The sequence below is a fragment of the Ischnura elegans genome, chromosome X (assembly GCF_921293095.1).
Source record: "Ischnura elegans chromosome X, ioIscEleg1.1, whole genome shotgun sequence".
Lineage (NCBI taxonomy): Eukaryota > Metazoa > Arthropoda > Insecta > Odonata > Coenagrionidae > Ischnura > Ischnura elegans.
Genome location: NC_060259.1, coordinates 59,068,290 through 59,095,279, shown reverse-complemented (window position 1 = coordinate 59,095,279; position 26,990 = coordinate 59,068,290). Strand labels below are relative to the sequence as shown.

Below are 26,990 nucleotides of genomic sequence, written 5' to 3'. Positions count from 1 at the left end.
AGGGAAAAAGAAATACCGAGAAAGATAAGCTAAGGAGAAAAGAGCAAAATATTTTGTTCATGACGATCACGTTAAAATGACTTATCTCGGCCAAGAATTCCAAACTAATCCCAAAAATATTCCGTCGAAAATTCTTATAGTTAAATGGAGTACTACCCGGTTCATTCATTTTATTACGTGATGACTTTACATTTGTCTATCGTGCATTTCATAGTACGCTGATGTCCTAGCTATCAAGCAATAATTGAGTATTCAAACGCGTAACATGCCGTGGTTAATGCAAATTGGGTGAAAACAGTAGTTCTAAATTTTTGAACTGTTTTTGAATTTTGATATTCAATTATTCGCTGAATTATTCTGGAATATCTAACTATGGTAAATTAGTGGGTGGAGAGATTGACTTCTGATCGAAGAGTTCCGGGTTCACAGATCGAGTGAAGCCTTCAACATCCTGAAGGAATTTATGATTAAATAATTGAAGTTTGTAATTTCCACAAGATTTATTTGAGAACTGCTCGACACGTCTTACCACAGAGTGGCATAATCTGTGTACAGCATGATTATGCCACTATATTTTGAAACGACTAGTGCAGCTCTCAAATAACCTTTGTGGAAATTACAAAGTTTAATTATTCAATTATGAATTACCAATATTTTCACCAAGTCTCATCTGAAGCAATCAATTTTACCGTCAAGAATACTTCTCGCCATGGCTAAGGCAATGTAGTTGGCCCACCTAACGAGAATGGGCGTAATTTACTAGACTCTGGCTTAGCTGAGCTGAGCTCTACCCTCACATATTTAAATTAACCTTTGATTTGAATCATTTAATAAGAGAGTGAGCGATCCAGTTATCACCATCAGTTCTTGATCAACGTTCTTGCAGTTATCGTGCATTATTGAGAACAGGGAGGTCGTTTTTCAAAATTCAAGGAATACCTATTAACCTTATCTCTATTCACTTTAAAATGCGTCAAACCATTTCACTCTAGTTTTTTTTAGCTGTTCTCATTTTATTGTAAAAAATTCTGCCACATGACAACATGCTCCCCCCCCCCGTTGTGAATTCATCTTTATTATTATGTAAATCACTCCTTACTTTTGTAATTCTTTTTGCTGAACTGGATCCAACCCTATTCAGGAAATTTTGCAGTACATCCCCAAAAGTATAAAATTACTCCACATATTGGTAAACTATTTCATGATATTCAGTATTGTGAGGATAAGCAATTACCATCTCATTTCAATTGATGCGATAATAATTTTTCACTCTCACATGTTCTTACCTGTCATTGTTCATAATGCTAATTATGAGAAGTTATGTCGGCAGAAATCGAAAGATATGATAGACACGAAAATTTTAATCGCCGGTGCTTAAATAATAAAAAAATAATTCAGTGGCTGCTAGAACCAACTGACCATCTGACAATTCTTCCGAAGAAAAATTGAAAACAGTCTCCACAGAATTTAAAAGGCTGAAATTTTGAAACATATAAAATGTACAGGTTGAGGCTTTTACATTGCAGAGTTCCATTTTAAGGAATCATAATAAAAACTTTGCTTCCTACAAGTTAACTTTTACCGTTGACTAGTTTCGACACGGTGTCTCATCATCAAGACTAGTGACCACCACTATGATACAGTGAATCGAAGCTAGTCGATAATAAAAGTTAATTTGGTGGAAGAAAAGTTTTTATTTTCCTTCTTAAACAAAATGTAGGCTACGCTTCTTTTGCTATAAGACGCAGAATAATTTGACAGTTTCACATCACCTTTTTGAGTAAAGATGTTCCGTGACAAGGTGTTTTTATTTGAATGGATATAGGGGACAGAACGAGCGATACATCCTAAGAAAACCATGCTCCCCCTGGCACTTGACCTCTAAGACCGCACCTGTCACAACTCCACCCTTCCTATTCCGGAAATAGAGCCGTGCGCGCAGCATATTTCGCACTTCTTTTGATATTTATGCCCGATTTTTTTATGCCAGGATCGTGCTTTTGAGGCGAGAGCGGCTGACGAGGCGTCACAAAGGTATCAAAAGACACCGCCGCATGCCCACCGCTCATATTTTTTATCAAGAACCCTCTCATCCTTTCATTTTAAGATGTAAAGGATATCCAGAAGTCCAAAAATGCTTGAACTTATCCGATTTACCTTTTAAGTGACAGCGATTCCTCTGCGCTTTCAGTGAGTACGGAAATTTTGATTTTAGCTCTAGATGTAAGTGCCGCGAGGTATGAAGCACTGTTTCATTGAAACAGTTTTCCGTCGGAAAGTCGTCTTATTGGGTGATCATGTAGCTAGCTTGAAATAAAAATTAAGTCCTAAAATTGTGATAATACCAGTATTTGAAGTAAGTGTTCTCATGCACGATCCTTTTGCCCCGCTATGTGAATATTAAAAAGGATACTATTATACAGAAGATTCCGTTTAATGGGTCCACCGGTTACTTGGGGCAGCCATTTAATTGGGGCAGATCTTGAAGAACAGAACCCAAAAGAGGAATATCCAAGAGTATTCTCCGCTTAATTGGGACAGCATGCCGCTTTATTGGGTCATGAGTCGGCGATATAGACTCTATACTAGCGAAGAAATTAATATTTTTTGTTTTCAGAATACTATTTTTTATATTTTCCTCCTTTAATTTACTCTTATTTTTCACAAATTTTCCTATTCTCGCCCTATTTTGAAAGCTCTTGATGTTAAACTCTCCGCAAGAGGATAGGACTTTTCTTTAATAGGACTTAGTAAAAGACATTCATTCAGCGTCGCCCGAGGCTGTGAAAAATATTTTTAACTACATTGTTATAATTCTTAAAAATCATAATAAATTAGCTAAACTCGCTGATTTATTAATCAAATTAATAGTTTAATAAACTAATGTTGCATTATAAACATTCTTTAGTCTTCTTTCTATCATTTCAACGTTTGTTTATGCCCATATACAGGATGGTTCGCCTAATTGGGGCAGCCGCTTAATTGGGCCAAAGTGCACAAGCCCCGATATGTCCCAATTAACCGGAACCTTCTGTAATTCACCGCCAATAGCCGTGCCAGTAAATCGTTTCAGAGGAGAAACGTCAAGGGGATGATTTAAAAAAAACCTGGATTTTTATGCCCGTGAAATAATCGAAATAAATGATTAATTTAATTTATCTTTCCCTCGTTTAATATTCTAAGCCTTAAAAAGAGTTAAATTAGATGCCACTAACCGTCCGAAAATAGTGGCTATGTCATATATTCTCGATCATTAAATCCTTCTGAATGAGAAATCTTTGACTGTCAAGTAAATGCCTAACGTACGAGTCAAAATAATTTAGTAAATTTTCAAAGATTTTATTGCTGTTTTCGGTAAATCATTTCCTTTGCTTCTTTTTTGCTTTAAAATTTACCAAAAAGGTCCCGAGATTAATTTTTCTCTATAGTATACGTCAGTGTTTGACCGCAAATGCTGCATTTAGCTCATGAACAGCATCACCCTTGCACAGTGTAATACTACTTGTAAAAAATTGTTAGCTCCTTGTAGACTATCATTTAGAGTGCAGTATTTTTTTATTCCCTCTTTCCTTTTCTTGGAATTATCCTTCCTTCAGATGCAGTCTTAAAAGTTTTCAGCAGCAAAAATGCTCTAGTTTGCGTCAGCAAATGCATGGCGGTACATTTCTTACGGAGGTCCTCCAACTATCCCTATGTATATGCTGTGAAAGGTGTTAACTAACGGTGACAGATAAAGTAAAGCCGTATAAATGTGGTAAGACCTGTATGGGAAGTTCTCGCATTCACGATCCTTTTTCTACACGATATAAATATTGCTTTCAAGGTATGACTATTAAAAGGGATAGTATTGTCATTCACCAACAATCGCGTTGCCAGAGAATCCTTTCGGAGGAGCATCTTCAAGTGAGAATTGAAACAACTCAAATCGTTTGAATGGCGAAAGAATTTAAGCCACAATGGCAAATTTACCACTTTATCTTGAGCATCGCCGTAATTGAAGAGACATTTATTGATAAAACATGTTTTATTCCCAATTATTTCATATTACTGGACGTTTTTCATCAGGTAAAAAGTTAAGACTTCAGAAATCCGGAAACTTTAATTTTGGGAACCTTTAATTTTCGGATGGAGGTGTAGCCATAAAAGCCCCGCTGTGTACGCGTCCAAAATTCAATTATTAAATATCTCGTCCCTTTATTTGGATTGTATGGTCATTTCAAAAGAGGAAGATTTAAAAAACCTGGTTTTTAAGCCTATGGAAAAATTTTTAAATCGAAATAAACGATAAATTTTCTTTATCTTTTATTCGTTCAAAACGCAGAGCCATAAATCATAAAGAGATAACTGAGATACACTAGCCGTCCAAAAATAATGACTTTGTCGAATATTATCGAGCAGTAAATCCTTCTATATGGTGAATGAAGCTGTTATCTTTGACTGCCAAGTAAACGCCTAACCCATAAGTGAAAGTAATTTAGCTACTTTTCAAAGAATTTATGTGATTTTCTTGGTTAACTGCTTCCGTACCTTCCTAGTTGCTTTAAAATTTGCCAAACAAACCCCGAGCGCGACTCTTCTCCAGTGTATTCATCAACATTTGACCGCAAATGCTTTATTTAGCTCATTGGCACTATCTTCAAGCGTATTATGGGAAGATATTTGGATGAAAAATTGAAAGAAAAGTCCTATTTCGCTCTCATCTAGCCACACCTTGAATATGCAGCGAGCATATGGGATCTGGTGCAGAAGACTTAATTATTGAACTTAATCAAATACAAAGGAAAGCCGCGCGATTCGTCCAAAACTGCTACGATCGTACAGGAAGCGTTACATAAATGTTATCATATTAGAACCCCACTATATTTCAAGGTCCGACAGAAACTATAAATTAAGAGAGATATTTAACCGAACGGATAGTTATGGGAATTCTTTTTTCCACCGAACAATAAATGACTTAATAAATACTATGTGTAATTTAGTTGGAGGATATCCTTTTTATTTGTAAACTTATGGTGTCCTAAAACCCTCCGCTTTACGCCTATTGAGAATTGTAACTAGTTGTCTTTTGTGATATGTAATCCTCAGTTGTAATGCATGGTTTCTATCCAAGCTACCCCACTCAGCCAGGTTAAAATGTTGAGACAGGAAGATGAAAATAGACAACAACTACATATTTTATTAATCTTAGCCAGTGGCGTATTAATGGGGGGTAAGGGTGCTATAGCCCCCCCTTGGGTATCCAATTTATACTAGATAGAATGGTAATTTTTTCCGATCCCAACTACTGCTGGTATTTAAACCCCCACTTAGCCTCCCCCTTGTCCCTATCCTGGATCCGCCACATATCTTAGCCATGCATCTAATCTAAATATTTACCCAAAAAATATCATTTGTTGCTATAGTCTTTGAAATGAAGTACGGAAGATACGCTTCCATATCAACCGCGCAAATAATGATAGAGAAATGAGTTTTACTGCTGTAACTATAATAAATCTTAAGGTTTCTTGGTTAGTTCACTTTCACTTATAACGCTACTTTTTTGCATAACGCCACCCGAGTTTCGATTAAATGCCTTGCGGGTTGGTATGTAGATGTAGATACCTAGATGACAGTGTGAACACATTTAGCTAATTTTATATTCACTAGTGTTGATCAATTTCGAGAGTATTAACTCATTTCTTTCGTAGCACCAGCATGTATTAGTTATGGTGACTCAGATATCCAAAGCAATGCTTCGTGGTGTCTATTGTTAGCATGTGTATACATCATGAAAAAGGTGTCTTTTTACTTTTTATGCGTTTCCATTTTGATTTGATTTTTATTATAATATGATTTTGCATCCGTTTAAGTTATCTTTGTTTTTTTTCAGACTTCATTTTGGAAGTGTGTCAACGCGACCTTGGAGGGTACGTATTTCCATTTCATTCTTTTTCAATGGCCATTATTTTGTTTCCTGGAAAAAAATCAATGATTGCGTGTTTTACCTTTAGAATTTCTACTTCACTGTCTTGTGAAGTTCTTTCATAGCGTTTAGTGGCAATGAATCCGCGACCGCTTTTTTTCCAAGGGTACTTAAAATTTATCTCCCATTATGTTGAATACCTATTGAACGTATTATCAGAATCAGCCTTAGCCACTGAAACTGGTCGGGAAGTTAAGAGAAATATTTGTAGAGTTTTGACGCAGTGGTGGGTTCTGCATGAAAGATGACCGTAAAGATAATTAAATTTGATTTTAATTGACTTTAAACCTTAAGTGGCAGTGCTCTACCATGCGAACATATTCTATATCCGTTGGCTGCTTTACATGAGACACCTTTACCAATCTTAAGCATGCAATCATTCGTGCCGTACTATCAGTAACGGATACAGAAAAAAAACTCAAGGAGGGGGGCGCAAAAGATATTTTGAGGTACCTATACTTTTATGGAAATGAAAAATAAAGTTACATGCTAAGTTGAAGATAGTTTTATTTAAAATGATTATACGCGTATACAAGACATTGCTATCTTATAATGTAAAAAAGTTACAGTTGTGGTTCTGCAATGTACGGCAATGCAAGCCGCTCCCAAAGGGGGGGGGGCCTATCCACATGTATCCGCCACTGGGTCCAATGTGCTTAAAAAATGGAATCCTGGCTATTTTGATGGTTCGCATTCCTACATTTGGGCATTCACTTTGGCAATTTGTCACATGGTACAAATTTCACTGCGCCTCATCATAGAAGTCAGAGTTTTTGCAGCACAGACGACACGCTCACATCTATTTTGTACAGCTATTCTTTCGATTTAATTCTATTTGGCACTCTAAGATGACGAATCACTCCCTTTGAGCGTTTTTTGTGACGTATTACTTGTGTAAAACTTAAGCTACCATATTGGAATAGGAGGGGAATAAAAATTTAAGCCTTGAAAATTTATCTCTTGTCTACTTATGCCTGTTTGAAATTCGAAATAATTTCTCAGTTGCTAAACCATAACCCTTCTAGTGCCACCTACTTGGAGTGGCACTGGAGGGAAATACTAAGGGCATTTAAATCAAATGTAACGTCTTAGGGAAAAAATTCTGTTGTGTCTCGTTGTAGCTTCCCAGTGGCGTGGCTAGGATTGTGCTTTGGCCCGTATGAGGGGCCTAGGGGGCGACTACCCCCCCCCCCCCTACCCCAAGCAATCTGGGTCCGAGAGAATTTTTGAAAAATGACATGCATGGAAATGCATTTTAAATCATTTTGGTACTTAAAATTTAACTTTAAGTAGATGCATTTATTATAAATCAAAACTAGGCAATAGTTTTAAAATATTTATTTTTTTCTCTGAGGTTTTGGGAGGGGATTTATCCGCCTTATCCCCCCCATAGCCACTGTAGCTTCCTATACTGTAAGTGGTAACCTAGAAAATCCGAAGCAGAGTGACTTGCGCAAGTGTATACATGAACTTGAACCTTCAAAGTTTGTGTTACGTAAAATTGATGCGTATGCCATTTGAATGCTTTGTGTGTGTGGTCAGTGCGGGTAGTGGTTTACCGTGAAGAGGCGAAAGCCACAAGTGGTGTCCCGTGACACATCAATGACCTCGCCTTCCGTGTTTCTTTTTCCATATCGCTTGGCAGAGCTCAACTGGTGTTGGTGGGGAAAGATATGGACGATAGAAATGTGTATATTTTCTATCTACGACGGATGATAGCCGTGAGGTAATTCACAGAAATCGAGGCACATAAATTAGAAAACTATTCGCTTAACCTCGTATTAATTTTTCCTGCATTAACTCATTTGAAACTCAGAAAACTTCTTGCGAGGGAAATCATGCTCGCACAATATTAATTGCTCAAGGACGGTGCTTGATAATTTATTCCACAGTTCTCCATCCAATCCTCTTTCAGCCGTTTATTTGAGTACCCATAACCATGAAAACTTTTCGTAGCAACGAAAGGAGAAAAGGCTCTGAAAATGCGTAGGACTTAATGGTCAGAGATAAATATTCTCAGTTATTTGAGCAGTTAAGAAAAATATCTCGCTGCAATATTATATCTTCAAGATTTAATTTTAGTGTAAATATTAAATCTGAATTTCAGTCGTTTCATACTTCGATGAGTGAAAGAAAATTATCTCGTATGGAAATTTTCCGCCTCTCAAATTGCCTTCTATCATAAAATGAAATCCTGTATTTGCGCGAACCTTGCACTTGGTGTCAGGATTTTCAACTTTCTCATGACTCAATCAGCTGTATTTAATGTTCCTTTTAAAATTTCATCGTTATACCTAGGTTACAAACATCCAGGAATCCAACTCAATCAGGTAGTCAGCGAGGGAGCCAATTGTGTACCTTCATATATACTAGAACTGTAGTAATAATGTCGCGTGGGGCGTTCTTTATACTGTTAAATGGTCACCCTCTGCCAAGGACTATTGAGGTGGCAGATTGGCATTACTTACACGTGCATTAATTTGCGATTCTTGTACATGATAGTCGCCATAACTTCATGCCTAGTTTTGGGATAGATTTGTGATACTTCACTAAAGCGACTGACATTCTCATTTGGATACCAAGAAAGTCGTTTAGGAAAAAGAGCGATATTATTTGACTCACTCTCATCTCGAGAGAGACATTATCTTTTAAGACCCAGCACGGAAATGTTTTAATGCGTCACATAAAATATGAGGAAGAGCCGTTCAATGCATAGGACAATATTGAAATTCACTAGGAGGTACTGAAAATTCATATATTATAATGACACTGATGAAAACGACGGTTAACCTCTTACACCAAATTTAATTCCGATGATAAATAATACAAAATACACGCGATTATGATGCATCAAAATGCGGTGAACTTTCCAATTCTAATAGGAAATTTTGGCGACTCCGTGATGTCGGCAACCACGCATTTCACGTGTGAGTTAGAAGTAGCATGAATATAAGGATGAAGCATACGCTCACCGTTCACTTTCTGTAGCGGAATGTACTTAGAGCTGCGATGAACCTCTTCCAGTCTGCATTGGAAGTACTTTTCAATTATTCAAAAGTAATTACGCTCGATTTAACGTTGGGCTAAAACGAGAGTTTATTTTTTATCAAAACCGCTGCTGAAGTTGAGCATCTATGAAGGAATAAACATACAGAAATTTATAAATTCACTGGGTTGCAAGACTTGTTACTAATAATATTGCGATTAACTCTGTAGCTAATGCCAATGGTTCACTCAAGCCAAATTTCCTTGAACATTTATTAAATTGATGTAGAAGTAAATGATAACCACCTTTCAGAGTTCAATTTCAGAGTATGTAGAGTGAAACCGTATTTAACTTGTACTGTAGTGTTGATGCTGCTGCAAGGTAAATGAAATAAAATTCTCCGATGGAATTTTGCTAAATATCTACGTATTATTTTTCCATGAATGGGATCTCACAGAGGAGCGCCCCCCACTTTTACTACTTTAATCAATATTGCTACTTTACCTCTTTTAACTCCCGATATGATAGCCTATATTCATCTCCAAATCAATCTCGTAGCTATAAATTTGCTTTGGGAAGGAAAATCTGGTGCAAATTGTAATCAGACTTCTCTTTTTGCTGACGAAGGGTCCACATGTCCCACTAACTCACAGAAGAAACGTTGTATCTTGCACACGACCGTAATTGAAAAAAAGTGTATATGTGTACATAAATAAAATACTTGATAATTCAAGTACGTAGATGTAAGTGTGCATAAATGTTTATTTGACTTGATGTAAATTTTAATTGCGCAAAGTATTTTTGGTGAAGCTAAAAATATTTCGTGGGGCTGGAGGCTTAAGCCCAGCTGTGGCATTTTCCCTGAGTACTTATTTGTCCCCACTCTGTCATTTGGTAAACCCAACTCCTCCGCAGAGGTTCAAGTCACTTGAACCGAGTCTTGCTATCAGATAGCGCAAAAATCCGTGCGAAATTTCTTAACTACCTACCTTAAATTTGTCTGGGTAATTTTTTCCTGCCAATTTGCTAAGCCTTTATCTGAGCTGGTTTTACCTTTATTAACAATCCATAAATTGTGCATATAGAAAGAATTGATGGGAAAAGTATCGAAAAAATGCTTTCGGGTTCAATTTAAATTGCATGGTAAAATTTGTAACTACTTAAAATTACAAATTACTCTTTGAAATAGTAATCAGTAGGATTACAATTACGATTCTAATTAATTTTAATTATGCTCCTGCACATGATGCAGTCGCTGTAAATATTTTCTTAAACAGGGAGTTCTTACATGCAAACCATCTTTTTATTTATTATTTAATGCCAAAATAATGATTAAAACAAATTTAGGCGTAAAAAAATTAGTTCAACCAAAAATTTATACCTGAATGCTATAGTAGCTGGAACTGATTTTCGATCATCGTGCGTGAAATTCAAATTTTCAATTTTGAATACTAAAACGTAACGATTACTCAAATGTAACAGCTACTTGCTCGAGCTTTAAAATTAATTACAAATAAAAATTACTTTTTCAAAAGTATGGATTGCCATTAAACGTTATCAAAGATGTAATCGTTAACAGTAATTCGATTACTTTTACTTCGTTGCATAATATCAGTTCTGGATCATATATCCCCATCGTACATTTTAGTGTCTTCGCGGAACCTTTTTTGTCAATTAATTTCTGCTCCCAGTATAGCTATCCATCATTACGCTGCCACTCTCGACAATAATTCCTCTCGTGCTCGGAAAACTTTTTGATCTTCGCGACCACATTTTTCGTGGTTAGAATACGTAACGTAGGTATAGAAAAGACAGATTGGAAATCTCGTTCTTAAATAATTCATTTGGTTCCCTCATTTAGGGAGGATGGCGATCACAAAAGTTCCTTGCGTTATTGAGGTCCCGATGGGAAGTATTGCGTTAGAGATAGCGGGAGAGCTGAGAGAAATTCGAAGTCGGGATCACTCTACACTACGGTAAAAAGTCGAGGAGTTTTCAATCCCTACCCCCGCACTGTCAATTACCATGAGGCTCAAGCTAAATTCGATATTTTTTCCTCCCACCCATAACGAATTTTTGAGGGGGCTCGGGCCCCCTCAAGCCCCATGGAGTCGGCGCCACTGGGTGAGCTGCTAGTAGACGTGATCGCCACATCGCCCTGAATCTTCAGTTTCATTTTTCTGCGGCAACTATTTCTCGTGCTACTGTTCGAGGGCGTCATTTTTTAAGGGAAAATATTATTGGAAACGAGAGGCATCCTTAAAAGTGCTCTGAGGATTGCAAAGACGAGGGTTTGTGAATTATGGATCCGAGAGGGATCGGTGATGACATTGAAAATTAAGTGACCAAGGTCAGGGGCGCAGCTAGGAATTAAGGCTGGGGGGGGGGGGGGGTTTTAGGCGCAAACAATACCTACGGGTGTGGGGGTATTGCATATCCACCAGGGTAAGTAGGAGTTGCGGGAGCCCTCCTCCAGAAAATTTTGAAGACTAATGGTTCAAAGTGGCGAGTTTTACGGCTTTTTGAGGGATATTTGATAAATACTAACACTGCTCTATGAGTAATACTGATCCAAATAAGTAAAATGGATTAAACTTAATTAATGAAATTTCTCTGAGCTCTGGGGAGGGTTTATCCCCCGAAACCCCTCGCTGCGCCACTGACCAAGGTCGCATATCATAAAGAAGTGGCCTTGAGGGTTTTCTGAAAAGAGCTATTATTGCCACGGAAACCCATGTAGTAATGTGTTCTTCGCAGGTCGAATCGTGTGGCGTGGTATTGCATGTCGCCTTTTTGCCAGGGAAAAACTGGTGTAGAATGCTATGAACTTACAATTTTGTGTTAAAACTTCCAAGTTGTGGAGGAGGAATGCGATAGTGGAAATAAATCAAATAAGTGGCAAAATTGATTTTCCAACGAGTGGTGTCGTGACGACTTTACGACGCTGTCGTCCGACCCGTCTTGTTTCTACTCTTTACGATGCGTTAAGAAATGCGATGGTCGTGAGTCTGCAGTGACTGATGGCTGAAGGAAAATTGGCTAGAAAATGGTTGAATGTAAAACCTATGAAAATTCATGACTGCATCGGAAGGGAGAATGGTCATGCATCCATAGGAAACTTGCTGGAACGCCCAAAAATGAGGTTCGCGAAGCAAATATTTATAATAATAGTAATAATATTTATTGTTCTTGGACAAATTGTCCATTAAGAACATTAAATGGATATTACATGCAAAAGAGATTACAAAATAAACTTGTACAAAATATATCAAATATTTCCGGATGGAATTCAGCACAACTAGCATATCAGGGCATAGAAATGAAATCTTGAAATTAACTCAATCAATCATAGCAAGAAAACCTAAGTATACACATAAACCCATCACAACATTCATAGTATAACATGAAAAAATAAATAAATAACTAAATAAATAGAACATGAATAATGATAAATCATTTACTCCAGCAAATATGGCATTCAATTTCAAACAGACCTGAGGTAAATATTGTAAAACATAAATTATGAATAGTTTAAATCTCAATAACGAATAAATAAATACATACTTAACAAGTTTGAAAACCAGTAAATACTTTCCAATAGAATAGACATAAATTTTTAAACATGCTAAAGGTATTGCAACTGCGATATATTATGTATTTCACATTGTACAAGAGTTTTCAGGTTTTTTTAGCACCATCTCTTATTTCTACCAAACCTACATCTATACAAACTAAAAAGATTTATAAATGGTAACCACAGGAGTAGGCAGACACATTACAATGAAAAACAATACAAGAGAACAAAACGAGGTCATACATTTTCGAGGGTTTTGATGAATTGAAGAAATCTTTGCTTGAAAGAAGACCGAGACATGGAATCTTTTACATTCTTTGGAATGCTGTTCCACAGACGTGCTCCGACAACAGAAAATGATTTTTCATAGGTGGTGGTTCTGTGTCGGGGGATGATGAGAAAATCTGGAGCCATTCTAGTTAAGATTTGAGATTTTTTATCTCTGACGGAAAAAAATAGCCTTAGGTAGCTAGGCTGATCAGTATTGAAAAGAGAGAAGAGGTATATAGCAAGCAGGTACTTTCTCTTGGCTTTTGCTTTCAACCAACCAAGACGGTTGAAGTAGGGGGAAATGTGATCATCCTTTTTAATATTACAGATAAACCTAACGCACATATTTAATGGTAATTTAATAATTTATACGGTGATGATTACGAAGCAAAGGGAGGAATCACCTTGGAAACAAAACGCAAGAATCTAGATAGAGAGAGGGCTGAGGATTGAAACACGCGGAAAAGAAGCATGAGACCTCGGGAACATCTTAAAGGTGGCTCACAAACAAACCTTCGGTTTCGTTCTTGCGTATCTAATGAAAACCCGAAAATGTGTGTTTACAGGGCTTGCTTATGACATTTATCTTCTACCAACTGTTCGTAGAGACCTTCCGCTAAAACAGATATATTTCTATCCAGCACAAACTAGGAGAGAAATAAAGTAATTGACTCTTGTCACGACTTGGCCTATCACGCTTTTAAAAGCAAGTACGTGTTTGAAAATTGTCCATTGGAAATTTTTTAAATATAATTTTAGCTGTAATACGTTGACCCTTTGTACTACCTTCTTGTGGTTCTTTCGTTACCTTTTTTATCATTAGTGCTAAGTATGGACAATTAAATTTAAAAAATGAGGTCATTTATTAAATAGATGTGTTTATGGAATCCCTTATGAAATGGGAGCGAAATATTAAACCACATTTAATGTTCATCTAATTGAATTGCTCCTAACATTAGTCTAGCTTGGGGGAAGAAGGTAAATCAATTTACTTTTCGTGTGGCAACTATTTCTGTTCTGCGGAAAACTTGTTTTTAATGGGACATAGATCAGGGGCGGATTGTCGTTGTCTTTTGGGGCGTACTTTCCGCGGCGCCTTGATGGTATGCAATACCTTTACGCGATAATGCGTCGGAGGCCAGCTACGCGTAGACATAACGGATTTTAGACATTCAGCAATTACTTTTAAACATAGCTTCTTGTAGAATCTTAAGTTGGTGAAATGAAACCTTTCAATGGAGAGCTACTCCATACTTATATTTTTTCCAGAAATTTCCCGGCCGAAAAGAAGGGAGCCATTCCATTGTCTGAACAAGGCCCTAACATCCAGTCAATAGAAACATTCGACGATGTGTGGGTTGCGTGACTCATCCACTTAAAAGCAAAACTTTAAAGCTGCGCTTGCTTCTTTGTTGAGAACGGCTTCGGAATGTATAAGGAGAAAATACAGTTAATAAAAAATATGGCAGGATAATATACAGTTCTTTTCAGGCCTATGCCTCGTTTTCTCGGTGAAGTTTCGGGACCCTAGCTGCACTCCTCGTTAATATGCAAAAAAACTCAGTTTGAGGGGACTTTAATACCACCCGGAAAGCCTGGGGCTCGAAATTCCGATGACAAACTGGTTGTTAAGAGAAGAACACATAAATGACACCGCCCCGTCCGTCATATGGGACGCTAACCCGTGGTACCCCTGCCATCTTTGGCTCAGAGCAGGGTAATGTTTTTGGTGACGGTCTCATTCTTATATATTGAACCTTCCACACGAATCCAAATTCATGAATTACTTGAGCAACAAGAATAATGCTGATGCCGTGTCGGCTAAGCAGGATATTATTGAATATACCACCTAGGTTAGTCAGTTTCATATCCCGGTATGGGAAAATCGAATAATAGTAATCTTGAAGGTGGTTTTCCAACGATAGTTAAAATATGTACTAAATCTAAAAAACTGCACCTTATCTCCCTTGAAGAAGTGATCTGCAAGAATGGCGAAATGTGAGGTTTACAATAAGTAGTACGGAGGCATACACCCAAAAGTTATTACATATATCTCATCATGATCCGCTACAACTTCTATAATTTTTAAGAGCTCAAATTACAGTACAATCGTGGCTGTCAGTGGCGGAGGGGTAGAGTCCTTGCCTGCCAAAGCGAAGCCTGTGCGTTAGAATCACCCTTGGGTAGGCTGCCCCTATTTGGGGTGTGGGTGTTTTTATTTGTCCATAGTGGTTGTTTCTTGGAATCCCCCGATGAAAACGCCTGGAATGTGCTGTCTTATAAGGGGGGAAGATCAATTAAAATTAAATTATTTTAAATTATGCGATGGAAAGGGATGTAAAGATGCACCATCAAAATTTTTTTTAATTTATTAAAAAATTTTTTGAGTGGCCAAGCACTTGTGGACCCTATCTCGTGATCGTGGTATTTCTTTCATATTGGCAGAGGTCAGCAGGGGTGAAGGTTGGAGTGGCCGATCTTGCTGCCCCATTCCCCAGTCTGAGGCGTGCAAGATGGCCTGTGTATCTGCTGGTAGTCGCAAGGACCTAGATGCATCATGCCGAGAGAGCGATGAGATCGCCTTCTTTGCCTGCCTCGACCGGCAAGAGGTATGTACGGAAACCTTTACTGGATACTTCAATTTTTCTAGCAAATTTAATTTGAAACTGGTCTTCAATGTACCTGCAGGCACATAGGCAGGAATTTGCTCCGGAAAAAGCTTTGAAGGTTTCTGGACTACCTACACTGACATTTGTCTGTCATTTTCCATGAATGTAAATATAGTTTTTAGACCAACTGCATGCTGTGTTCACCAAACTTGAGGTCCTATTAGCCATGGTCAGAGTGTACATATTCTCTTTGCCCCATATAGTGCTGCAAACTAAGCCTACTGACTAAGTGCCGGGCTGACTGATTCATTTGCTACCTAATCCCTTTGGGTGGCTTGGTGGGTCATGGGTGGCATTTGGATTGCCTATAACTATACTTATTTTGTTGTCAATTCACACGAATTGGAAAAATTAACATTCCATTTAATAAGCTTTGTATTTTGCGTACACTATGCTGCAAGTTTAATTTTTTGCAAGGTACTGGCAGATATTTTGAAATGTAACTATATCAAAAATGGACTGCCAGAAGATGAGTGCCCCTAGGCCAATGGTCTCATCGGAAGATATATTCTGGGTAGTTGTCGCAACGGGACGACGACTGCTACCTACTAGGGATAAGGTTCCGAAGGGAGAGCGAATCAAAGGCACTTCGGGAGTTACTAAACTCAGATTTAATGTCCGTTCTTATTCAGTTCTTGCACTTGCACGGGGGTGGGGATTTGAGGCTGGCGCGCACGGAAGTGGAATGCTTGGGTATAGAACTTACGTGGCGGCGAGTAGGGAGAGGCGATGCCAATGGACGTGGACCTGGTCGTACCCGGTTCGATTCCCACACGAGTCGTCGTTCAAGATCTACCGCAGCTCCCGCGTCAAGGTCCCGAAGAGTCCGCGGAGGAGAGTCGCAGAAGTCCCTGAACGACGAACTCGTTCTGCCCAAGCACTCCGCACTTGCTGTACTGCCAAGAAAAACTGTCCTGCGCGGGCCACAATTTCTGCCCGATATCTCTATTTTCTGGAGGTGCGGGTGGGGGGAAAGGGGTCGCAGCGGGAAAGGGTAGAGTGCCCTATTGCGTGGTCCGAATTCTCGGAAATGCTCCTTGGACCCACGCACCCTAGGGCGGGAAAAGTAGTGTCACGCCTCCTTTCCCGCCACGCAGAGTACCTTCCGATCACCACATAGTCTCCATGGTGGAAAAGATTTTAGGTCCCTGAAGTCTCAAAGCCACTCCCCTGGCTACGTGCCTCTCTATAAGCTTTGAGGATTGGCGAGACTGGTTTAGATCTGCTTTTAAAATTTTAGATTGAGCAGAACCCATGGAAACCCTAAGAAAGTAGTAACCATTGCTCATGGAAAATGGGATTCTACTCAGTGGCTGATCCAGAGAGGGGCTATGGCCTCCCTTGGGTACCCATTTTTTACTAGATAAAATGGTAATTTTGTTTTGGCCATCACTACTGCTGGGAGGTTACCTCTCAGGCCCCTCACTTAGCCCCCCTTGTCGATGTCCAGAATATGCCACTGATTCTACTCATTTATGTATTTGGAATCCCCTATTGATTTCATTTGTTGTCCACAGGCAGGAGAGAGATGCTGTGCCCATGCTCAAACACCTGACTGTGCTCGTGCATGTCGGGGTGTGTTTCGTGTTGGTGTCAGTGCCAGCCGGGCAGCAAGAGATGCCGTGATTGAGACCTGCACTAACCGCTCACCCAAAGTACTGCAATGCGTTAAGAACTACACTCGGCTAACCCCAGCCACAAACCCAGAGAAAAGTAAGTGATTCACAGTGATGTGAAGGTTTCAGTCCATAAATAGAATCATCTATTTTCTACGATTATCAGAATAAATTTTGAGAAAGGTTTCTGCAAGATTCATCATACTCACCTTTCAATGATCAAAACCTTGATAAAGCAATTAAAAATGAAGTTTTCTGATAAATATTTCTTGCTCTCATGAGAGCATAGGTCCTGAGAATATTTGAAAGTGGTACTTAACCCTCTCACACTCCTTTTGGAAATATGTAATTGGCTTAAGAACCTATTCCTGTACTAAATAAGGATGTACATATTATACAAATCACCACTGCCAAATCTCTTCCTCTCCCTGACTATGCTAGTTTTATTCTGTATATAATGTCTTTTTATTAGATCTTTTCCACAGCTTTCCATTATTCCTTCCTATGAAACCCCATAAGAGGGAAACATGGTACGTACCATGTTCAGCAAGTCAGGCTATCAATTTGGAAACAGTGTAAATTGGAATCTGCATCGAGGTAGCCACATCTAGGGAAGTTTCTCAATATTAATGAGCAGATGACTTGCACTGTACATTTATGTTTTTTATCATATGAAAAATTGTGTTAAAAGTCTGTGGTATGCAGTAAAAAAAACTTGTCCCAGTGGCAGAGGGCACCTCAGCATATGGCTTCTGATTCCAATCCTGACTGAGTGGGTTTTTCACCACTCAAAGGATAGGTATGTCCAAATTTCTGCAAGCCTGGTCCATAGAAAACCCAAATACAGGCTACATCTTCTAAGATCCTGGGGACAAAAAAAAAGACAAGTGGGATCTGATAAAGCAAGAAAAAAAAACACTTTTTCACACTTTTATGTTACATTTTTTGTAGTGCTAAATAGCAATGTCTAAAGGCCGTTTTACACGGTACACGGAATTGCACAATCTGACGTACGTGCGAAGGCGCAATCAAAATTGCATCGTGTAAAGCGGTGAATTGCTAGAACACATGTGAGAATGCATGGATGCGAGACGGCAAAATAACCCCTGTTCTAATTTCGTTCATGCATTCGCGCAATTCCACGCCATTTTAGAAATTAATGCAGCTCTAACCTGCGCATTCCGTGCCCCGTGTAAAATGGCCTTAAGACTATGCAGTTCACCTTGCACGTAGTCACCACTTCTCGAACTCTTAATTGTCATTTCTATGATTTTACACAGTGGCCATATTTTGGTCGTATAAATTTGTATTAAATCGTGGATTTCCTCCTGTATGCTCTGCCAGAGTGTAAGCCATCTCTCATCTAAGAATATTTATTTGTAGATATCCATTGCTGTGGTGAGGCAACAAATCCTGAATGTCAAGAAGCATGTCGCACAGTCCTGCGAACTCAAACAACTCAGGAGTCTGTGGTCGAGGGATTAGTGGCAGGTGGCTGTGGGCTTCCTCATCCAATTGTAAGGATACAAAAATACTTGCATACATCTTTTGAAAAGTAACACATGTATTTTTGCTGTATTAACACAATAAGGTGGTTTCCTATTTTTTTATTGCCTAAATCAAAAGATTATTACTCCTTGAGTATGTATTTCATGCTTTTAGATTTTTTAATGACGATATCTATTTTTCGCGATTAAATGAAAAGTGAAAATTTTCAAGCACGCGAAAACGAGATAGCTAAGTATGAATGCTGGGAAAACCCCGTGTGACATCATTCTGGTTCCTGCTGTCACTGTGTGAGGTGACCTTGGGGCGAGGCTTAGAGCGCTGATATGATGCAGGCTGCTAGCAGGTAGCAGAGTACCCTGCTAGCAGGTAGCGCTTGGCTTAAATAAGGATTATTAATACCTTATCAAACGAAGGAAACTTTCCGACCATCAGTTTTAATAGGTGATTATTGAGAGACATTTCCCTGAGCTCTGTGCCTCATGCATGCATTGGTAATCTCAGACGATGTAAAACTCCTATCTACTCGTATAGAAACTAGGTTCCTGTGACGTCACGTGGAGTGGCATCACATGGACACCAATCTGGCCTTTTTCAAATGCGGTTAAAATTGACCATTGCCATTCGTCTGAACTGGGATTTCTGTAACCAAATAATTTGTATATTATGAATACACTAATTGTGGGTAACGAATCGCAATCAATGCCTTTCATTTTCTTTGATGAAGGAAACTACCCTATTCAGACTTGATCAGCAAGGAATTTTCATTAACTATTTAATTGGAATAATTAACTTTAGCTTCCTAATATCTTAAGTGAATAAGGATATCCAAATGCCTATTAAAGTCAGAAGGAAAAAAATTTCCAAGACCGGTTTTTAGATTGCCTTACACAATCATCAATCGGGAGAAGTACATTTGGTAACCCACCGAGAACTAGGCTAAGGCTTGATCTCAAAGTCAAATCCTCAGCAGGTTAACACCTCTTCTCCTCCTTATGATGATTCCCTAGTACAATCAAAAAACCAATGCCAGAAATATTTTCCTTCCAACTTAAATTGGCATTTAGATTTCCTATCTTCAGATCGCATAACCGCTGATACTCAAGTAATACTCAATTCCTTGTGAGGACTGTGATCATCATTTTGATCATTGAAATATTTTTCAGTACTTCAATATGCATGGTAATATAATGAAGAAGCAGGAGCAATTTCCACAATTTAAATTTATTGGTACTATGTACCGGTTTCGGAAACCGGTAGTACCAATAAATTTAAATTGTGGAAATTGCTCCTGCTTCTTCACTATGTCACGTTTCCACTCCATCTCGCCTGAAACCTCAGATTATATGCATGGTAATCTTTTAAATATATTTGCAGAACAAGATGTGGCAGTGCTTCTTGCAAGGTGCTGAATCAGGAATTGGCACTTCTGGCTCGAGTGGAGGAGATCCAACAGATAACTCAGGGTATTCCACATCTACCTCAAGGATAGAGAGGTTGGGAATGGACTCAGCCAAACTTCAGTGCTGTAGCCGGGCAGTAAACCCAGCATGCAGACGTCTGTGTGCTGTGACTTATTTGAATGAATGGGCCAGAGGATGGGATAGTTTCCATCAAGAATGTCTTCAGTCTGTCACCGAAGTGAATTTGGCTCACTGTATTGATGAAGGTAGGAAGGAATGGAGGTTAGCTAATATGATGATGGATCGTTAATCCTCTCGTCCATGCTATTATTTACTATGCATGAATATTATCCTCTTCTACTCTCTCTACGCTTAAATAATACATAATTCTATTCTTAACTTTCACCTGGTTCATTTGAACCCCTAAAGTGCCTCAAGTTCTCAGTTTAATGACTTACGCTAGCTGTCGAGGTGCTATGTGCCATAATTGGAATTGATGCAGCTCTGATTCTTATAAATGTATTTCATTGAAGCTAGGAATCATAACTGGTGCAAAGATAGTGCTAAAGGGTAAAGACTTCTTTGCTGAATCAAATGTTGCAAAATGATGCAGCTCAAAGCTGGCAGTCTCATCCATACAACATCCCTATCCTTAGATGCATGTGGAAAAGTAGACTTGCATCACTCCCTTTATTTTCTCTAATATGAAACTTATATTTTCAATAATTCCTGAATTAAATCATGAAATTCTCTGACATCAATTTAAAAAAAATCAACAACTCATGCCACTCATTTAAACCATTGGTTCTGCTGTGTTTACATGTACAGGCATGATATTCTCTCCCAGTACTTGAATATCCACCGCGGTTATGGTGTGGTTAAGCCTTTGTTTGCTTACCCCAGAGCTGTGGATTCAAGTCCCTCCTGGTTGTGTCACTACTTAGGGCATGAGTGAGTGTTAAGTAATGTTGCTTTGGTCCCTGGAAAACCTAAGGACAAGCAATGTCCATTGGGATAGCAGGGACAAAACAAACTACCATAATCGTTCAGGATTCGAAAAGAATAACTGTGTACCTACTTTTCTATGACTAATGTGGCTTTATATTCTAATTAATAGTTGATAAACCCTGTGAGCTGGGATGTGAGGGGCTAAACTACTGCACTAATTTCAACAACCGTCCCACGGAGCTGTTTCGCTCATGTGATCCAGAATCTGACATGGCAGCTCGTCTCTTGGTGGCCCTTTGGGAAGATACCGGACGCCTCTTTCTACCACCTGGACTTGGAATTCCTGGGATCCCTCTTCGCAACACCAGTGCCATTGCTCAACTGTCATCCTCTGGAGCGACATCTAGATCTCCTTTTACTCTCAGCTGCTCACCTCTGACTTGGAAAGCTGTGGCCTGTGCATTACAACTTAACCCTTGCCACCCAACGTCACATGACAGCCGTATCTGCATGTAAGTTGTCATTTTACATGCTAAATTTTTGTCTATAGTTAGAATATTTTAGCTTGATGTGTTTAACCAAATTTGAGGTGTTAATTGAAGTATATGACATTTGCCAGGATCTTGTATAGGATGAAAAACATTCGGGGGGAGGGGGTGGTCAGTGGATCTTTTTGTTCAATTCTAAACATCAACTTTAAAATAGTACATAATCATTATTATGAAGATATTAATGATGCTATTTCATCACTTAAGTCCAGTAAATGGAAAAACAGATTCTAAATTTGTCTTGTGGGTTGCATGCAACCAATACATTAATTCTTATGAGTGACATGAAAAATCTAAAATCTAACCCTTGGAAAAGCAATTTTCTAACACTGATTCATCAGGGTACCATAATTTCAAAATTTCAAAAATGGTAAATATACTTTCTTTTGCTGTATACTACTATGGTGCCATCTCCTGGACTCTTTGACAGGGATATTTTTACCATGCGACTAACACAGCAGCCTTGTGGGGCCTCACAATGACTGAGGGTTTCATAATGACTGGAGTCCTAGGACCTTTAAAAGTCACATTGAAGAAGGGATGGGTGTTACTTGAGTTAGACCTAAAGAGAAGCCTCATTCTAGATTTCACGAGCGATTTCAGGGTTCTAAAGAACTTCTTTACTCTTCTAGGGTTAAGCTTATTACTGCTATAAGTATCAAACCAGCTTTTATGCATTCTGTAGCAGCAAATCTCCTCAGAGATGACTTCGAGTTTGTTTAGTACATGCTACCACCAAAAGTAGGTAAGGGCCATCCACAGGAGCTAGCGTGGAGGATCTCTTGCCCTGAAGGATTAACCTTGCCCTGGGTTTGGCCCTTTGTCCCATGGGTTAGCACCCCTTCACATGTCAGTGGGATACGATGCTGGAATGTGCCTGCCAGTGCACTTTAGCTCTATCATCAACCACCACCTTTTTTAGGCACTGTTCTATTCATTATTTTTTCAGTTGTAATAATGAGTCAGAAACATTCACTGAACTGTAATACTTTCTCTTTATTACGAAGCATGACACGAGCATGGTGCATTTGTAAGATGGCACGACCAACTAAAAAGACTAAACGCAGCAGTCATTATGCAGGAATGCCAACATGCTACATGTATACTCTGGAAGTGCCCCATTTCAAATAACAAACCCTTACATTACCCATACTAGGGTAAATTATTTTCTGTCATTTGCCACGAATCCTAAATTTTCAATCTGTTCTGTTTCAGAGAGGATTGCTTGGAACTAGTTTCACAGTGCACAGACTGGTCTCAGATGCCGAAAGATCATCATCTCAACCCAGCATCCATATGCTCACGTCTGTCACCTCCATCTCTATCCATCTCTGGTTGCATCTCTCTTTGGCCATTTCTTTCACCGAGCAAAAGGCCATACTACGAGGGCTCAACGATAGAATCCCTACCTCCCACTCAAATTCAGAGCCAGCAACAATCCAAGCAGACCCAAAATGATGAGCAGCAGAGGCTGACACAAATGATTGACCGTGTAACTGCACCCTGCAAGATAAACACTTGTGATATTTCTGAAGTTTGCATAGTGAACCGAAGTTGTAATCCAGGGAAGACATGTCTTCCATACACCTGTGTTCCAGGTATGATTTTTTGCATTTATAATTATGAATTGTTGAATAAAATCAAACATTGCTGAATGAAATTACTCACTTTCATAAAATTCATGGTCATTGATTGCTAAAATGTATCACTATTGGTCTCTTTTTTAGAATAACAGTAAATTTGCTTAAATTTTCATTTTCTGGTAGCATGATCTTTTTCCTTGAAATGTTGAATTTTATTTCAATGAGGGGTGAATATTATCTATGATATCTTGCGTGAAACACAAATGTTTTACGGATTTCTCCTAGAAATACGTATTTTTGCTTGATACATATTTCCATCTAAAACCATGAAAATGGTGCATGCCACCATTTTTAAGTAATATTCTCTTACAGATTTCTAGCCTTTGTAGATTATCTTTTAGATCTATTATGATAAAACAATTGAAATACTATATCAATGACTAATAATTATTTCATTTCTCTTTTATATAGGCTGTAGACTTGGAGAGCTATCCAAATATGTTGTTCCTAAAGGTTCTTTCATGCAAATCCCAGTATCTGCAAACATGAAAGATCGTGGGTGTTACAAGGTGTGCCAATGTAGTTCTTCATCATCACGTGCAGCACCAGGAGGAATGCCCTCTGGTTCTACAACAGGGGTGCGTGAAGTTGCTATTGTTGGCCACTGTCAACCCCTGTCATGTTTTCCCCTTGATTCATGCTGGATAGGAAGTAGGAAAATAGGTAAGTGGGTCCTACTACATTTTCTTTCTCTAGAGTGAAGCTTTCCATTAAGTTATTATATTAGCTGTAGGTATGGGGTTTGTGCTCTTCAATAGGACTAAATTTCATTAGTTTATGTTCAAGAAAGCATTAGGGATGATTTTTTTAATTCAATCTCTTAACGAATGTTCCATATGGATACAGAAACCGAGTATTTGAGAAGTATCATATCATGTTCAATAAAGCAGGTTATCAATTTGAAACAACATAAATTAGATCACTTATGTCAAAAATCCACGTTCAGGATGTGTCAGTTCTTTGGTTTTTTTTAACAGCACCCACAAAACTTTAAATCCGTTAGAAAAATCTATAAATAAATCTTTGTGCAGGCAGAAGATCATTCCTATCCATATATTTTACCTTGCGTCCCAACTCACGTTGTTTGAAGGTCAACAAGTGTGCTGCTGATGAAGGGAATTTTAACTTTCACCTGCATTCCCCCTACTAGAAAAGTTCCATGCTGTCAAAAGGAGTTACCAGATAGGCCAGCCAGCACATTTGAGTGTGAGAATATGCGATAACCACAACTTAATATGTGTAAATTATTTACTGGCTATGTGAATGGCTAGGGAGTGAAATGATATCCGCAACTTTAGAGTGATATCTACCCAGCCGGCACAAACCATTAAATTTCTTTTTGGCAGCTGGATGTCATCCAGATGCAAAGAGTATTAGTGCATCCTTACATATAGATGCCATCCATATGCCGGACCGCTGCCGAGGGGATGCAGAAAAGAGATACCGCCGCACTTAAAGAGATGCCGAGAGGATGCACGAACATGTGCACGAATGTGCTGCCATCTAACGGCCGAAAATTGAACTCGGTCAAAATAGCATTTCTGTATTGCTTGCTCGGTTCTCTTTATCTCAGGATTGTTTTAAACAACTCATGAAATAAACGTGCTCTGATTTATCCTAAGTATAACTTTAATGACTCAGCATAAAAGAAGAGACAGACGAACACTGGACTACACATGAGGAATACAGGCGTACACAATACCACATATGAGAACTTCAGTACAACATTGCTATCCATCGGAGTCCAAAACAAACGCAGAGTTCAAATCCAGGAGAGTAGAGGCCAATGAGTGAGCGAGGGTCGATACCGGGAGATTAGTCAAAATTGCTGCAATGGTCAGAATTAAAAAAAGTCACAATAAAACACGCCTAACGCAACACTCAATCTACGAGGCTCCAACACGTCGAGAAAGGGAAAGATGGCTACCAGCCGACAAGTCCATACCTACTGCTGTAGTCATTGCCAGTTCCGTATGTTCGTGAAAATCTTGAATGCAGTGAATAATTATAATAATAATAATTCTTAATATTTTATAATAATTAATGCGAGGATTTGCAGACATTATTAAGTATTAAACCACATCATGAAAATATGGCATACATAGGCGCTATTAGCAAAGGATGGCAGAAGGATATTTGGTACCTAGCACATCCTGTCACACACTGCATCCTCATTGCATCCACTTCACATATAGATGCAGTATGGGCTGTGCCGGCTGGGTAGGTCACTCTTTGGCTGTTTATCCTAATGTCACATCAATAGTGGATTAAAAGAAGAGATTTCCATAAATCAGGGTGGCTGCCAATCGTGATTTATGGAAAAGTTGAAAGGATCTTTAGGTTGGCTCTCCAATGAAAGTCTTTCTTCCACCAGTGAGGAATATTAAAAAATGATTTTCGAATATCTAAGTGTCTTATACATGTACAGTCAACCCTTGATAAGTGAGAGTTCAAGAGACCAGCATTATTTTCTAGCTAATGGAGGTTTCTCACTTCACCAGTTTCTCACTCTCCAAAGTTCCGTAATGACCTCTCTCACTTATATCAAAAATAGATTATTACCTTTTTGAAATGACTCTACAACTGCATGTCTTGATTCACTGTATTTGTAGATGCAGCAATGTAAAAATCTGAAATTTTCTTCGAAAAATATCGCTGTCTTTCACTCATAACTTGTGTGTTAGGAATTGATAGCGCCATGAAGAATGTGTTCCCTTCAAGTCAACTTTAACTAAAATGCATACAAATCTAAAGTTTGTATGCGACATAAGTTTCCTGTCATTTCGTATTAAGTCAGACAGCGTACACACATTTGAAGTCGGCCAAAAAATCTCTCACTTATAGAGGTTCCTTAATTCTCACTTAAAGAGGCTTTCAAGGGTAAAAATGACGGGGCCTGACAATTAGTTACACTCTTAGAGGTTTCTTACTTATCTTGTTCTCGCTTATCAAGGTTTGACTGTGTATATCAGATCACAGACACATTATAGCTTAGAGGTATTGCATACGGCTGGAGCTAGGAGTTTTGTCACAGTGGGCAAATACAGTTTGCTGCCCCTCCTACCCTGATCCCTCCCTCCCTCCCTCACCACTAAAGCATTGTAGCGGAGGAATCATCGAGATCCTTGAAAACGGTGGTATGTGATGGGAGACAAGAAAAATCAACGAGGGGATTGGGGAAATAGTGTGTTTGGGAACCCCTTTAACGTAACTGTATGTGTATTTTTCAAGAAATAAATGTGTTTAAAGAGTTCGGGAAATAGTAATACGTAGTTGTTTTTGCACCCGCATAAGTTACGATGTAATACCTCTTAAAGCAATTTTTTGAGATGCAATAGATGGAGCTACGCATCGTATATTTTCTATGAAGCAGTTTTATTAATATTATTTTTTTATGATTTGTGATGTAATAATTATTGTTAAATAATGTAATCGTTAAATTTAATATCCTTTTTAATAAACATTTCAAATTTTGCCGCCCCTTGAAATCCGTCACCTAGGGCACATGCCCCTTCTGCCTCGCCCTAGTTCCAGACCTGGTATTGCATATCAGTAAGGGGCCATGAAAAGTGATGGACCTGCCCTGAATTAATCACCTTAAACCACTCCTGTATCACATGGCAGAAAACAGTTATTCTGCATAGTGGACAGGAGAAAGCCAAATCCATGTACCCTCCCTTTAGTCTTGTGTAAGAACAGTCTGACTGAGAACAATTGACAATCTTTTTCCTTTTATGCCATCAGCCATAAAAGTTGGTCTTTCTATGTGCAAATTGGTGGGATAGTATGAGGATTCTCTTATTATACTGATTTTCAAACTACACAATAGCTAAAAGTTCTTTAATAAAGTTGTCTACTGCATAAA

The 26,990-nt window shown here is 38.6% G+C and overlaps 1 protein-coding gene across 1 annotated transcript in view; it reads left to right on the top strand.

The window, feature by feature from the left end:
• LOC124171038 (reversion-inducing cysteine-rich protein with Kazal motifs) overlaps positions 1 to 26,990 on the top strand; it is a 149,182-nt gene that overhangs the window by 114,524 nt on the left and 7,668 nt on the right. The window contains exons 4-11 of the mRNA XM_046550185.1: positions 5,870 to 5,906; positions 15,238 to 15,401; positions 16,979 to 17,174; positions 18,461 to 18,594; positions 19,961 to 20,252; positions 21,104 to 21,446; positions 22,698 to 23,080; positions 23,537 to 23,788. Of these exons, the coding sequence (XP_046406141.1) occupies positions 5,870 to 5,906; positions 15,238 to 15,401; positions 16,979 to 17,174; positions 18,461 to 18,594; positions 19,961 to 20,252; positions 21,104 to 21,446; positions 22,698 to 23,080; positions 23,537 to 23,788 (1,801 nt within the window). The remainder of the gene's footprint in view (positions 1 to 5,869; positions 5,907 to 15,237; positions 15,402 to 16,978; positions 17,175 to 18,460; positions 18,595 to 19,960; positions 20,253 to 21,103; positions 21,447 to 22,697; positions 23,081 to 23,536; positions 23,789 to 26,990) is intronic.